The sequence below is a fragment of the Leucoraja erinacea genome, chromosome 21 (assembly GCF_028641065.1).
Source record: "Leucoraja erinacea ecotype New England chromosome 21, Leri_hhj_1, whole genome shotgun sequence".
Lineage (NCBI taxonomy): Eukaryota > Metazoa > Chordata > Chondrichthyes > Rajiformes > Rajidae > Leucoraja > Leucoraja erinaceus.
The window spans coordinates 36636329-36652951 of NC_073397.1; the positions used below are offsets into that span (position 1 = coordinate 36636329).

Sequence of the window (16623 nt, forward strand, 5' to 3'; positions counted from 1 at the left end):
CTACTCACGACCATACAGGCGTCACCCCACGTAAAATCCTGTAAGTGGGACAGGTGCTGAAGGGAGTTGCATCACATGAGATGATGAGAAGAGGCTACAGATTGGAAACAATTCTGTCCAAACCAGCTATTTATTTTTAAAGAACCAAGTTAGAGTTTGATGGGCATCTTACATGGCATTGACTATTTTTTTATTTCAGATTCATGAGTGGGGTCCGTTTGATCTGGTGATTGGAGGCAGCCCATGTAACGATCTTTCTATTGTAAACCCTGCAAGAAAGGGTTTATATGGTAAGAATAATTTTGTTCAAGGTCAAACCAACAAGTATGTTTCTTCAGTTTCTAACTTTCTAAAGTTTTTTTCCCCTTTGTGCCTTCAAACAAATATTAATCCGCTTAACTTGCTTGTCACAAGTGCCTGGATCATTTATTCCAGTCACGGACTATTCTATCACTAATGTCTAGTTTGCCCCCAATTGGTCCTGGGCATATAAGGCATTAATATTATAACTTTCATATTGGTTCTGTACATGCTATGAATCTAAGTAAACAGAAGTGTGTGAATTCAGATCTCATTCTTGAATTCCAGTTTTCTGATTGTAAACTTTTCCTAGGTAGACAAAAATGCTGGAGAAACTCAGCGGGTGAGGCATCATCTATGGAGCGAAGGAAAAGGTCACGTTTCAGGTCGAGACCCTTCTTCAGACTTCGGCCCCGAAACGTCACCTATTCTTTCGCTCAATAGATGCTTCCTCACCCGCTGAGTTTCTCCAGCATTTTTTGTCTACCTTCGATTTTTCCAGCATCTGCAGTTCTTGTTCAAACATAAACTTTTCCAGGTGATTTTCACTTTACATTTGCTCCAATTATTTCCTTTTGACACAACAATGTATCTGTGATTAACTGAGAGAAAGATCATAAGACAAGGGAGCAGCATTAGGCCATTCGGCCCATCGGGTCTGCTCTGCCATTTGATCATGACTGATCTATTGTCACCTGTCATCTGTATTCCCCTGCCTCTCCCCCTCTCCATTCGTCTGTGTTCTGAATATTGTCTCCACTGAACTTTACCCATTACACCTTGTGCTTTGTTTCTTGGACATTATATTAACTGGCTCCACTACTTATCTTTAATCAGGGATTCATTTCTTACTGGTCCTACTAATTTATTTGGTGTAGCTCATTGAATTACTGCAGGAATTAGATAATCTGGAACTGCACTGAGCAGTAAATGTGCCTTAAAGAGCAATGTTGGAAACCTATCTTGCATTTTATTCAAAATAACAATGCTTGCTTGTACTGTATTACATATAAAGTATTCTCAACATGAAAAGAAACAATATATTGTATATTCATTTGTGAGGCAGCCTTCAGTGTATGCCGTAGTTACAAAGAGTTATATTAACTTCAGCACATTTTAATTTTGTTTATTTGATTATTATGTGACTGTGTGCACTGTGTAGTGTTTGTAATGTACAAGTGAGTGGTACTATCTAGTCATGTGGCTGAGAGAGATGATAAGTGCTGGAGTAACTCAGTAGGTCACTCCAGCACTTTGTGTCTTTTTTTGCAAATCAGCATCTGCAGTTCCTTGTGTCTCCAATCTGACAGAGAGAACTGGCTTGTTTGATTGATACAGAACACATTTGAGTTCATGTTAAGTGAATTATTTTGCTGCATTCCTGGCCACATTGTAAGGTCTTTCAGATAGTTCAGCCATGCTGTAATGTTGTTACGTAAGCTAAAAATATGAAAGGGCTTATTTTAGCAGGGCCCAACATTTCCAACAGGGCTCAGAAAAAGTCACAACCATCCCTGCCTGATCCATTGTCGGATTTCAGATTCCATTGGCAACATGGCTTTGGAAATAGTAACAAGAATTCTTATTCAAATAGTTTCCAATATCATGCAGAGCCTCAAAGTTGTGCAATGCTTATAGAAACTTAGACTATAGGTGCAGGAGTAGGCCATTCGGCCCTTCGAGCCAGCACCGCCATTCATGGCTGATCATCCAAAATCAGCACCCCCGTTCCTCCTTTCTCCCCATATCCCTTGATTCCGTTAGCCCTAAGAGTTAAATCTAACTCTTGAAAACTCCTCAAGTGTGGACGGGTTAATCTTCACACATTATTTGTATGATAAGCTTTAAGAAAATAAGAGAACAAGCCCGTTAATGTCTGTTGAATACATTCAATGCCTACAAACTAAACTGAAATGAAATATGGCTTTTGCTGTGGGTAGACACAAAAAGCTGGAGTAACTCAGCGGGACAGGCAGCAACTCTGGAGAGAAGGAATGGGTGACGTTCCGGTCAGATTGATGTCAGGGGGGAGGCTTTTGCTGTATATTTTTCTTCAATTTTCTGCCCTCTTCCCATTGTATTAATAATTAAAGTGATGGTTTTCCCCCATGGTTATAAAACATAGAACATCCACATACCAACCGCTGTCTTGCATTCACCAGATCTATTAACCTCAAGATTGTCTACTAAGATACATCGCTACCAGGTCACTTCTCAACTGCTTGCGCTCCAAAGAAAAGTCCTATATTGTCGACATTGTCTTTTGGTTTAGTTTAGAGATACAGCGCGGAAACAGGCCCTTCGGCCCACCGAGTCTGCGCCGACCAGCGATCCCCGCACACTATCCTACACGCACTGGGGACAATTTACAATGATACCGTCAATTGACCTACAAACCTGCACATCTTTTGAGTGTGGGAGGAAACCGGAGATCCCGGATAAAACTCACGAGGGCCAAACTCCATACAGACTGCACCCATAGTTAGGATTGAACCTGGGTCCCTGGCATTGTGAGGCAGCAACTCTACTGCTGTACCACTGTGCCACCTTCTTTATCATTGGAAAAGAAATACAAGTCAGTTTGTCATGGTAGTTTCAGAGGTTATTTATTCAATCATTGTCAGTTTAGAGAAGTGTATGTACCTGTATATAGATCCTGTATATGGATTGCCACTGCCACCATCAGGCGCCTAGCTGTACTCCAGGCCACAGTATCTTTTAAATAGTATGTATCTCACTTTTTAAAATATATAGTAGTTTCACATAATGAAAATCGTAAAGTGTTTGGGAGATACAATATTTTATTTGAGTAGGATTGGGAATTCGAGGAGCAAATATGTAGGCAGATCACAGGTAACTGCAGGACTAATTGGGCTGCAATGATAGGAAGACAAGGAACTGCAGATGCTGGAATCCAGCACAAGACCCAAAGTGCTGGAGGAACTCAGTGGGTCAGGCAGCATCTGTAGAGGTAATAGACAGACAACATTTTGGGTTGGGACTTTTCTTGAAATGATAGATGACTGGCTTCCCTATGAAAGTAAACAAAAAGCAGGCACTAAAAATCTGAAAGAAAATGTTGAAAATACTCACGGGTCAGACAGTATCTATGGAGTGAGAAATATAGCAAACTTTTCAGCTTTGTGACCTTCTGGGTACGTATTTCCAGTATTTTTGGTTTTCAATTCGTGCATGGTTAATTGTTTTTTTAATTGAGAGGAGGTAAATGGCAGTGATGTCCCTGGGACCTGGCACCGCAGCAACTATTAAAATAATGCCGTAGTATTTTATACCCAGGGAAAAAATGTAAACATTCGTGTTACACCAAGTTTCAATGTGTGATAAAGGTTGAGGAGGTCAAGGCAAGACTCCAGCCTGTTTAATTGTCATGTTTACTGAGATGGAACAATGGCATTCTTATTTGCTGCAGCTTAACAGGCCTCATAGATAACATAGTAAAACAAACACACAAAAACTCGTTAAATAAAATCCCCAACGTTAGTGCAAAACATAACAAAAGCGCTAAGACCCTTTTTGTTTGTATCAAAAAATAATTTATTTAATTTCAACAAGATATAAAAACCAAAAAAAAACAAAATCATGGTGACATACAGTTGTGTCCATGTTACAAAATCATCAAACAACGATGTTACAGATATTCTAATAACTACTATACAACCCCGCGGGGTAAAGGGGCAAGCATCTGGCTCGGGCAAAGCCCTCTTCTGCCTGGCGCGGATAGCCAGATTGGCCAGGCCGGTGCTAAGACACGAGCGCAGCCAATTTGGTCACAGTTCGAGGTTTAGTTGGTGTTTGTAGTGTTCAAGAGCTTGTTGGTAGTTGGGGGGAGTTGGTAGTTCCTCAACCTGGTGGTCATAGTTTTCAGACTCCTGCACCTTCGTCTCGGTGGCCAGAGTGAAAGGAGAGGGGTGAATGGGCAAGATGTCATGGAATGGGCTGGTGGAATGGACAGATGCACTTTAATACAAAGGTGCATTTTTGAGCGGAAGAAAGGCGAAAGATAAACGGAATGCACGGTGCTGGAGCAGAAAGGGAATTGATTAAATATTAAGTGGTTAAAATGTTGCAGGGAATAGCACTTTTGGGATTGCTCAGCGCAGATTCAACGGGCTGATTGTGCTCCTCTGCTGTGCAACTTCCTGGATTCCTCAACCACAGGTCAATAGAACACATTGGAAATGCAATCTATTGTGCATTTGTGATCTGGAGGGACATGCAAAAGGCAATGCACAAACCGTTATGAAACCGAGATTTGGAGGGTTTGTCTTTTGGCCACTATTTCTGCCAGTGCCATTGTTCATTATCACCGTGTAAACAGTCGCTGATAGCGAATGCATCTTGTCGTAACGTTAGTCTGAAAGAACCACCTCTCTTTCTCCAGCCCACACGGAATGTTGTTACCTTTTAAAGGCATGAGGTGTCGCAGTGAGTTTGAGCGTTCAGTTATTTGGATTATGTGGTTCTATAATTGCACAGAAAAGATAGCAAGAATTTGACCTTTAATATCCATGTGTCAAGATGATAGTCCAAAACTCCTGTTGTCAAACAAATATCACTCAAACGCAACTCGGCTCGACGGTTGCTTTTAGTAGAAGTGGTTTCGCTGAAATTTGTGAGTATTTTCAGTGCGCTTCCAGTTTTTATTTGCTATTGCTTATATGAATGTGGCATATCCAGAAACTCCACAGGATCAGTATATCACCCACTGTAGACTAACAGTGCAAATATGAAATCTATAAGGTTATCATTCATAACTGACCTTACTTCAATAAGTATGTTTCAATTACTTCTTTCTCTGCTAAGCATGCAGCTGGAAAAAAAAAAAACATTACAAATTGTCATATAAAAAAAAATTCCAACCAGAGTTACAAACCACCTTACAATGTATGTGGTTTGGAGTTGATCCTTATATATTTATGTACATTTGTTCTTCTGAATGTTATATCTTATTCCACTTTCCCGATGATATGTACACCTGCTATTTTGTGTCTATCTTTGGCCTGGAATTTCACAGCCATCTGTTTTAAAAAATGTCCCTTCCCGGATAATGTGTGATCTGCCTTCTCTCACCCTTGATGCCTGCCTTCATCACTCTCTTCCTTTATCTCTTTTTCTAGATGGCTCCCTTTCTTTGTGTCTCTCTTTGCTCCATTTTCTGATGTCTCCCTTTCTCTCTCACTCGTGTGTGTTGGAAGCCTTAACTTCCGCAGCTACGTCACTCTGTGTTACAAGGCTGCGGTTCTGAGAGCCTGCACCTCCAAGGCTGTCAGCAATCTGTACTCTTTCAATGTATCCCACCATCTTACTGCCTGGAACCATCAGGTAAAATCTCCTATGCTTTTTTTCCTTTTCCAGACTTTGTCCATCACAAATATACACCCCTTTCTGATCTCTTTCAGCACTAAATGCCCCTAGCCACCAGGCAAAAAGCCAGTACTGCTGAAAAGCTTAAAGAAGTTGTGGGAGAACTTGCTGGTGCTGTCCAGAAGCTTTCTGGTTGCTGCACAGAATAGCTTGTGTAGGAAGGAACAGAAGATGCTGGTTTTCACTGAAGATAGACACAAAAAACTGGTGTAACTCAGCAGGTCAGGCATCATCTCTGGAGAAAAAGAATAGACAATGGGTGCAGGAGTAGGCCATTCGGCCCTTCGAGCCAGCACCGCCATTCAATGGGATCATGGCTGATCATCCCCAATCAGTACCCCGTTCCTGCCTTCTCCCCATATCCCCTGACTCCGCTATCTTTAAGAGCCCTATCTAGCTGTCTCTTGAAAGTATCCAGAGAACCTGCCTCCACCGCCCTCTGTAGGTGATGTTTCGGGTTGGAACCCTCCTTCAGACTGAAAGTAGAGGGGAGGAGGTGGAGGGGGAAATTAAACTGGAGGCGAGAAACGGCCGGAACGAATCAGGGCCAGCAACAGATGACCTGAGGAAAGGCGGAGCCCACAATGGTCCATTGTTGGCTGTGGAAGGTGTGATAACAAGAGGGGTACAAGGATGCAAACAGTGGAACTGGTTGGTGGGGAAGGGCGTGGAGGGAGAGAGGGAATGCAGGAATTAATTGAAATGCGAGAAATTACCGTTCATACTGCCCAAGTGAGATATGAGGTGCTGTTCCTCCAATGTATCTGGGGCCTCACTCTGACAGAATAGCTTCTTGGTCCTGGAGATATGATAGGCTGGCTGGTGATCCTCTCAAGTTACTGTTCATACTCCAATACTATATGCAACCTGCCACCTTCGACTTTATCATTAGATTAGCAATTATTTTGTTTAGATTAGAGATACAGCACGGGAAATAGGCCCCTTGGACAACCGAGTCTGCACCGACCAGCGATCCCCGCACACCAACACTACCCTACACACACTAGGGACAATTTTTTAAAACATTTATCAAGCCAAATTAACCTACAAACCTGGAGTGCGGAAGGAAATCAAAAATCTCGGAGAAAACCCACACAGGTCACGGGGAGAATGTACAAACTCCGTACAGACAGCACCCGTAGTCAGGATTGAACCCGGGTCTCTGGCGCTGTGAGGCTGCAGCTCTACCGCTGCGCCACCATGCTGCACTTACTGAGATATTATCATAGAATAAAACCATTCATAACAGATTGATAATTAATGTACATGGTGCGTGAGATATTAGACAGGCCCACCACCAATTTCATGACACCTCCTTTAATCCGGACAGAATAATGAGGGCGCACTTGAAATCCCCTCCGGAAGTTCCCCCCCAAACAGGTGAGATGGGCAAAGTTTAAATTAGATGTTCGGGGCAAGTTTTTTTACACAGAGAGTGATGGGTGCCTGGAATGCACTGCCAGGGATTGTGGGTGGTGGCAGAACGGACGGTAGTGGCATTTAAATGGCTTTTGGATAGGCATGTGGATATACAGGGAGTAGAGGAAGCACTTGCAGCCAGAGGAAATGACTTGAACTTGGCATCATGTTCGGCACAGACGTTGTGGGCTGAAGTACCAGTTCCTATGTTGTACTATTCTATGTTCTACAAATATCTCGTGCTCATTGATGCTAATTGGGATGAACAAAAGTGTTAATGAAGAGTGGATTGATGCCTTTTGCATGAATCAACTTCATACATGTGTTACTCATCATTGTGGTTTTGTTTGTGCTTTGTTATAGAGGGCACAGGAAGACTTTTCTTTGAATTTTATCGACTGCTTCATGACACCAGACCAAAAGAGTGGGAAGACAGGCCTTTCTTCTGGTTATTTGAGAATGTTGTTGCCATGGGTGTCAATGATAAAAGGGACATCTCACGTTTCTTGGAGGTAGGAATTGAATGTGGTGGGTTATATTGTTTCTGACCTTTTCTCAATGTCATTCATCATGTGAATCTCACTACAACACTGTGTAGTCCATCATAGACTCATTGAGCTGTACCACACAGAAACAAGCCCTTCGGCCCAATCTGTTCCATGCCGACCAAGTTGGCATATTGGGCTTGTCCCATTTGCCTGCATTTGGCCCATGGTCTTCTAAACCCTATCTGTCGAAATGTCTTCTAAAAGTCGTAATTGTACCTAGTTCTACAGATTCCTCTGCAGCTCAATCCAGATACAGGCTGCCCTTAGAGAGAAAATGTTACCCCTAAGGTCCTTCTTAAATCTCTCCTCTCTCACCTTGAGTGTTTGCCCTCAGTTTTTGAACCCTCTACCCTGGGAAAAAGATTGTGAGTATTTACTTTATCCAAGCCCTCATGATCTTGTATGCCTTAAAAAGGTCACCCCTCAGCCACCTAGACTCCAAAAAAAGAAGTCCCAGCCTCCCAATAACTTAAGCCCAGGGAACATCCTGGTGAATCTCTTCTGTCTCATTGTTTGTGGTTCTCTTATTAATGAAGAAAACTTGCAGAAATGCCTTTGACGGAATTATTTCTGTCCCAACGGCAAAAATAAATGAAAAATGGATGGTTGTGCCTTTCCCTACACATTTACAAAATTGGCTAAAGGTTTTGTCAGAGGCATGGAAAAGATGCAGAAAATCTGAGATGAAAACAGAAAATTCTCCAGACATTGTGTTGGTCAACCAGCACCTGTGAAGAGACAGAGTTAGCGGGTTCAGGTCAATGCTCTTTTGTCTCAAAAGCCGAAGGGCCGAATGGCCTATTCCTGCACCTATTGTCTTTTGAACAGCCATTTCGCCATCTCTGGCTACTATTGCAAAACATAACTAAAGCTCTAGGACAAGGGTCCCCAACCTGAAGTAAATTTACTTCCAGGGGAGTAAATCTCGCCTACGCACGGGGTAAATTTGTTGATTCTGGATTTGTACATATCTTTTCTCATTGACTGACTGTGTTTGGTTCTGGTATACCGGTATCTGTTCATCATCAGTTGTTCATAAATAAGTGAAATAACATTGTTGTGTGCTATTAAAGTTGCCGGGGGTAAACGGGACAAAAAAGGTTGGGAACCCCTGGCTTAAGACATTGGCACAACCAAGATTTTTCATCAGAGTACACCAGCAAAATGTGAATCAGGAATTTACCAATTAATAGTGTGGATAGGGACGGCACAGTGGCATAGCGGTACAACCACTGCCTTACAGCGCCAGAGACCCAGGTTCGATCCTGACTATGGGTGCTTGTCTGTACGGAGTTTGTACGTTCTCCCCGTGACCTGTGGGCTTTCTCCGAGATAGACAATAGGTGCAGGAGCAGGCCATTCGGCCCATCGAGCCAGCAACGCCATTCAATGTGATCATGGCTGATCATCCCCAATCAATACCCCTTTCCTGCCTTCTCCCCATATCCCCTGACTCCGCTATCTTTAAGAGCCCTATCCAGCTCTCTCTTGAAAGTATCCAGCAAACTGGCCTTCAGTTTCCTCCCACACTCCAAAGACGTACAGGTTTTTAGGTTAATTGGCTTGGTATAAATGTAAAAAATTCTCCATAGTGTGTGTATAGTAGTGTTAATGTGGTCGGCATGGACTCGATGGGCTGAAGTCCAGTCCACTGTATCTCTAAAACTAAAGACTAAAACTAAAACTAAAAAGACAGCCAGCATTTTGTAACCTGTATTTGCTTCAACATTAAGTCTTTCCCTCTTCTCTCCCAGTGTAACCCAGTTATGATCGATGCAATCGACGTGTCTGCTGCCCACCGGGCTCGCTACTTTTGGGGAAACTTACCAGGAATGAACAGGTTAGATGTGTTTTGTTCTAGTAGAGTAATTTTGTCTAGCTATTGTTCAATTGCTAGTTGATATCAAATGCTTTGCGTGATGACTATAACTAATCTGATATATTAATAACCCTGAAATAAAACAGAAATTGCAGTAAATACTTGGCAGGTCAGACATCTTAAAGAGTGTGAGAAACAGGATTGTCTATTCAGCTCGATGACCATCCAATGGTACAGTTTCAAAGGACAGTCATTATCCTGTGGCATTAACTCTGTTTCTCTCTCTTCTTCTTGCGTATGGCGTGCACAGCCTAAAGATGTTGGACAGCTTGTTCTATTTGATCTTATTTGATTGTGCACGCCAGGTTGATTGCATTCGTCGAAACAGGGCGGACCACGTGAAGGTTGTAATCTCCCAGCCCACGTGGCCTGTTGAGTGTTTACAACATTTTATATTTTTTATTTTAGATTTCAAGCATCTGCAGATTTGTGATTTTGCACAAATAAACTTGTACTTGGCCGTCTGTATTTGGTGCAATATTATATTTTCCAGGAGCTTTGATCAACCATTCATCAAATGAATGAAAGCACAAATGGTACATTTTAGTAGTATTGGTAGATGAAACCTTTTTGCATGACATTCCCTGTGCATTAATTTAACACGTGTGAACCAGTTTCCAGTAGTTATCTTCCACCAAATGATTGGCAAGATACAATTGTACTCAGTAATTATTTGTTAATACTGTTAGCAGAGCTCTCCAACCTGGCAAGTATTCAGGAGTCGAGTATATTTGTCATTGCCCTGGACATGAATTGGAACAATGAAATTCTTACTTGCTGCTGTTTTACAGACACATTAGATGAAACCACAACCATAATAAATATATCACAAATTATTTGTTGTTCTAAGTCAGCTATACCACAATAGTACAAATAGCAACACACATAGCACAACCATAGAAAATAGGTGCAGGAGTAGGCCATTCGGCCCTGTGAGCCAGCACCGCCATTCAATGTGATCATAGCTGATCATCCAAAATCAGTACCCTGTTCCTGCTTTCTCCCTATCTCCCTTGATTCCGTTAGCCCTAAGAGCCATATCGAACTCTCTCTTGAAAACATCCAGTGAATTGTCCTCCACTGCCTTCTGCGGCAGAGAATTTCACAGTGGTTTAATACAGTTGAGATAGGGCTGTGCAGGGTGGTTCAAGAGTCTGATGGTTGTTGGGAAGGAGGCTGTAATTGAACCTGGAGTGCATGGTTTTCAGACTCCTGTACCTTCTTCCCGACGGTAGCAGCGAGATGAGAGTGTGTCCAGGCGGTGTGGATCTCTGATGATGAGCCTTATTATTCGTTACAATTTTAAACCTATGTTGGCTGCTGTCCTGTGTTCTTGCGCCACCGGGTTTTGAGGCTGAATTTAGAACTAACTGGAAGGAGGATTTTGTTTCCTGGCAGCTGTAAAGATCCATGTGGAAGATGGCAGAGAGGTCTCATTGGAAATTAAAACAATCACATCTAGCTAATCGGCAAAGTTCTTCTGTCACTGAGAACAAGCACAGTGCTCTGGTGGAGATGAGCAAGGTTTTGTTTTCATCCCCGTTGATCTGGAAGGGCTTGATCTGTACATAATGTGTAGAAAGTGATCATTTTCCCAAATTGCAACAGTAAACTCTCTCAACAAAAATAAACAATCCGAACTACAGATTTTCTCTCTAGCCTGCAAATCACAACCATTGTTAATACCAATGTGAACATCAATATAATCAATGATTAGAGTACTTTGACTGTCAATATTAATATCACAGACACATTCAAACTAGAACCAGGCCTTCCAAGAGTCAATATGAAATATGTAGAATATGGTAAAAATTTGGAACACGGGGCATCTTGGTCGGCATGGATAAGTTGGGCCGAAGGGCCTGTTTCTACACAGTAAGAGTCTATGACCCTTCTGATGATAGTACTTGATCCTGGGTCAGGTATTAATGGTAAATATGAAGTTGGGTGATATTTGATACCAAAGGTATTGAAGAAATATTGGGTATATGGAGTAAGGTCAGAGATCAGCCATGATCTTCAACACGGCAACAAGCTTGAGAGAGTGTCTGGCCATTTCCTGTTTTTTAGATTTCTGTCATTTTTCAAAACCAAGTGTGTTTCCTGTGCTGCACACTGGCCCCAGCCTGATTTTCTGAAGGAAATCTCACTGGAACAAGGACTTTGATTATTTCCTACTCATTCTCACATCTCTGATTAAAAAAGTGACAATGATAGGAATTGACTGCACTCATGGATGGTGTGATCCTGCACTATTCCCATTGGAACTGAACTCTCTAAATCCACATGCATTGACAGTGTATGTGGTGTGCCACCAAGTATTTTAAGGTTCATGTGAAGCGTGGTGTGGTGGGTATTCTGGCACGAGTCTAAAGCATTTAGCTTGTACTTTTTGTAGGATCTTTAGAAAACTTCATGCAGTCATATAGTTGAGACATACTTCAATTCAATAATAAGTGGACATTTTAATTTTAAGAAGTGTTTTAAATTAATCTGATAAATTCATAGTATTATACTTTAGTGAGTATATAATTCAATAATTCAGAAATTACTGATTTATGCAGATGTTTGTTTAAGAAGGGTCTGCAGATGCTGGTAAAATCAACGGTAGATAAAAATGCTGGAGAAACTCAGCGGGTGAGGCAGCATCTATGGAGCAAAGGAATAGGTGACGTTTCGGGTCGAGACCCTTCTTCAGACTGATGTGGGGGTGGGAAGAAGAAAGGAAGAGGCGGAGACAGTGGGCTGTGGGAGAGCTGGGGAGGGGAGGGGAAACAGGGAGAAAGCAAGGACTACCTGAAATTGGGGAAGTCAATGTTCATACCGCTGGGGTGTAAACTGCCCAAGCGAAATATGAGGTGCTGCTCCTCCAATTTGCGTGGGACTCACTCTGGCCATGGAGGAGGCCCAGGACAGAAAGGTCGGATTCGGAATGGGAGGGGTAGTTGAAGTGCTGAGCCACCGGGAGATCAGGTTGGTTATTGCGAACTGAGCGGAGGTGTTGGTCTACGCTTGGTCTCACTGATGCGGAGCAGCTGACACCTAGAGCAGCGGATGCAATAGATGAGGTTGGAGGAGGTGCAGGTGAACCTCTGCTGCACCTGGAAAGACTGTTTAGGTCCTTGGATGGAGTCAAGGGGGGAGGTAAAGTAACAAGTGCAGATCTTTGTATGCTTTCACCAGATTTCCTATGTCACTAAATTATTGAAGGCAATAATCTCTTTCCTTTAATTGGATTTATATTTCTTGAAGAACAGAAAGGGTAATCTCACTTTATTTATGGTACATTCCATCAAATGACTCGTAGTCATTTCCAGGCTTGAAAATTGCATTGGGTTGATTTTCTTGTATCAAATGGAAACATTTTAATCTCTAGGTTTCATGTAAAAGTATTATTTAAGATGATCTTGATCATGATCTTTTGAATGCATCATATTTTTCACATTGAGCAAGAATGAATAATGATGCCAGACATATGTTCGGTTTCAAAGCATGAAACTAAGTATATAAAGGCAGCACAAAAAAGCTAAAGGCAGCGTTGGAAATGCTCACTGCTCAGGAAGGTTTTGTGGAGAGAGAGAGAAGCAAGTCTTTTATCTCCATTGTTGCAGACTGACCTACTGAGCTTTTACTGAGTTTTTCGTTTCAGATTTCCAGTAGCTACTGTGTTTTGGTCTTAAAAATATGTGCATGACCATCATAGACTTGAGTTCATGGAGAATAGAAAAATCATTTGTTTAGTTCAAGTAGAAAAATAAGTTTGGCATGATGTAAATTGTTTAGTTGTAACACTAGATGTACACAAACAAAGAAACTACTTTTAAAATAATTATTTGGAAAGAACTGTGTTAAAGTGATGACGTGCATATTTTTTGGCACGTGAATGGCAATATAAATATACAAAAAACACACTGGGATTCCTCCGGCTGCTCCTGTTTCCTCCCACACTCCAAAAACGTGTAGGTTTTGTATATGAATTGGAGTCTGTAAATTGTCCCTAGTGTGTAGGATAGTATTAGTGTATGGGTCAATGACTGGTCGGCATGGACTTGGTGGACTGAAGGGCCTGTTTCTACACTGTGTTTCTAAAGTCTAAAGTTTTCAAAGAAATAGCATACGTAGCATGGAGCTAATGGTTCCCATCTCTACTGAATGATACTCTGATGCTATTTTTGTCAAGAATCAGCACTTTAATAGTGAATAGTACAGGCCGCTCCCAGGCAACATTGGGAGTCCATCTTTACAGAGGTGGGCAGGTCAGTTTTATCCGTAAGTTGGAAAATAAACCACAATCACCCCCTATGATGACCATACCTCCGCAGTATTGTAATAAATGGCATCCAAAGCACAGAAGACTGATAAGAAAGAACAATTACTAAAGGTCGAGAGAGGAAACTAGATCTGACATTTTGTAGGAACGAATGTATGTACCTAGGTTGGGCATATTTTAATTTAACAATGTTGTGGGAGCTTGTCCATATGTAGGGGTGCCCGTAAATCGGGTGTTTGTATCCCAGGGATGCCTGTGTTCATTTAATTGTAGTTAATTTAAATGTACTGCTGCAGCAATATCTTCCCCAAGATTCGCCCAGTGGGATTTATTTGAATATATTACTATTGCTTTTTTTCTTGCAAGAACTCCACTACAGCTGGTAACTACAGTGCACTTCCCACCACCTTTATAATAAAAAGGCACTGTGTGTCTTGCACTGTTCGTCTGGTTATTTTGCCTATGGGCCTTCTGAATCATAAGTCATGTCTCTCTCTGGAGACTTGGAACAAAAACATCTCAGCTGCAAAACCCGAGAGAACACTGAACTATCAGAGGTGCCTACTCATAGCTGAGATATTAAATTGATGTTGAGCCTGCTTTTTTATGAGGATGTCAAAGATCCTATGGTTCCCATCAACACCTCGTTATTGTTTGTGGGAGCTGGGTTTGCACAAACTGCCTGCTGTAATCACTTGCGCCAGTGACTATACCAAGTCTATATACTGTTCATCATCAGTAAAATACCTTGTGATGGGCTGGGGCTATGACGTTTATTCTCTAAATGCTCTTTTTGTTGCCTGTTTGTCTGTCCCGTCTTTTGATCTTTTATTAGTTCGTTCGTGTGACGTCATTAAAATCAGTTTTTATTACTTTTGTTACATTTCTCCATAAAGAAGTATGTTGTCGTTTGATTAGCCAGCATCATATTTTCGCTGTTATTGTGATTAGTCTTGTTTTATAACAAAAAGAAAAAGTTTCTGCATTGGTTAAAAATGCATGATTGAGAAAATGCATGGAATATTTGGCACTGAAGTCAGATTTTCCACTTTCTCAGGCCCCTGGTTGCTTCTTCAGCAGATAAACTGGAACTGCAGCACTGCCTTGAGCATGGTAGGATAGCAAAGGTAAGCTCTGTACATGCTTTCATCATTTACTCAGTTAAATGTACCTTTACTAGATCTTTCTGGTACCTGGGGCGATTTTCATTTTAAGGATCACTGTATTACCATGTCCTCTCTCTCACTGGCAGTAGTTGTTCAACAGAAATGTTTTGGGATTGTTCTCCAAGGATGTACAGGTATGTGGGTTAATTGGCTGCGGTAAAAATCGTAAATTGTCCCTAGTGTGTTTGATAGTGGAAGTGTACGGGGATGGTTGGTCAGGGTGGACTCGATGGGCCGAAGGGCCTGTTTCGTACTGTACCTCAAAACTAACTAAACTAAAGTAAACTAAACTATCAATATAATAAGTTAATATAAGTTTTTAGCTTTGCGTATTCTTCCCCCTCCTTTGCTGAAGGCACTGAGGTCATTCACATTGGTCACATTTTTCAATTTCAGTAAATGGATATGAAATTCCAAAGATTCTGTAAATGCCACTGAAGGCTCTATGGTGCATGCAGTCCAGATATTCCAGGCTCCTGTACCAATCATCATCCCATTCCCTGTATAATTACTCTGCACTTGTAATATGTATTTCCTGATTAGGAAACATGACAAGTGAAATTCCCTAAGAGTTTCGTATTTAATTATTTTGGGAAAATAAATCAATTATAAATCTCCTCAGCTATTGATTCTGAATTAGAAAATTGATTCCAAGTGAAGCTGATTGCTGTCATTAAATTGTGTTCTCAGCTTGTTGGCTTGGAGTTTAGCATTAAAAAAATATATACTTCTTTCCTTTGATACTTGCAAGATTTCTACTGAAACCAGTTGGCATCATCACCACCCTATCTGGTTACACCTATCACATAGACCTGCCCCGATGTACTGCTGCAAGCTTTCCTGTTCCTTCTCAGTCCTGATACTGGGTCCCAACTTGAAACATCAACGTACACATTTTCCCTCCACAGCTGCTGCTTGACTCATTGAATTCTTCCTGTGTTCTGCTCTTGTTCTGACACTGTTGGTTTGTTCTGGAACCTTTAGTCAAACTGAGCTTGCAACTTGGAGATAACGACACGTTAGATACATTGTAGGCATAGAATGGAGGAGTATTTCTGTGGACTGCCAGATTTGTAAAGGGCATTGCATAAGTTCCTGTTGATAGATGGAATCAAAGGCATTTGTAAGGTCCTAAAGGGTCATATAAACTGATTGAGGTGGCCTCCATCATTGTTTTCTCAATCTCTCCTGATGCACTTCAGCTCCAACAGACTTCCTTCATCAACAAATTAGGTACAAAATTGTGAATGAGCCGGAAGGAGATTAAATCCCCAGGACCTAAAGAGATGTATCCCCGGCCACTACTGGCAGAGGAGGAGATAAAGGAGTTCTGATAGAAACTTTCAAACCCTCAACAGCTGCAGCAGAGTTGTCGGGTGCTTTGAAAACAGTGAATTTTGAATCTTTAGGCAAGAAAACTGTAGGGATAAGTAAGGTCTAACATCATTGGTAGGGTAATGATTGGTAATGATTCTGAGGAATTGATCAGGGATAGTCAGCATGATTTGTTTAGAGGAGGTCCTGTCTGCCTAATATTACATTTTTCAAGGTGACCGGATGTGTTGCTTTAAAAGTCATGAGAATTTTGAATATACATAAAACACCTATTCTATTGTGAAATTGAGCAAATATTTTATTTGCAATGTGTTGAAACTG

The 16623-nt window shown here is 41.5% G+C and overlaps 1 protein-coding gene across 4 annotated transcripts in view; it reads left to right on the plus strand.

Moving 5' to 3' along the window:
* LOC129707543 (DNA (cytosine-5)-methyltransferase 3B-like) overlaps positions 1-16623 on the plus strand; it is a 98414-nt gene that overhangs the window by 72175 nt on the left and 9616 nt on the right. For 3 of the 4 annotated variants that reach the window (XM_055652673.1, XM_055652675.1, XM_055652674.1), the window contains 4 exons: positions 200-290; positions 7468-7616; positions 9407-9492; positions 14859-14928. In XM_055652673.1, the coding sequence (XP_055508648.1) occupies positions 200-290; positions 7468-7616; positions 9407-9492; positions 14859-14928 (396 nt within the window). The remainder of the gene's footprint in view (positions 1-199; positions 291-7467; positions 7617-9406; positions 9493-14858; positions 14929-16623) is intronic. The other variant, XM_055652676.1, reaches the window with a different exon arrangement.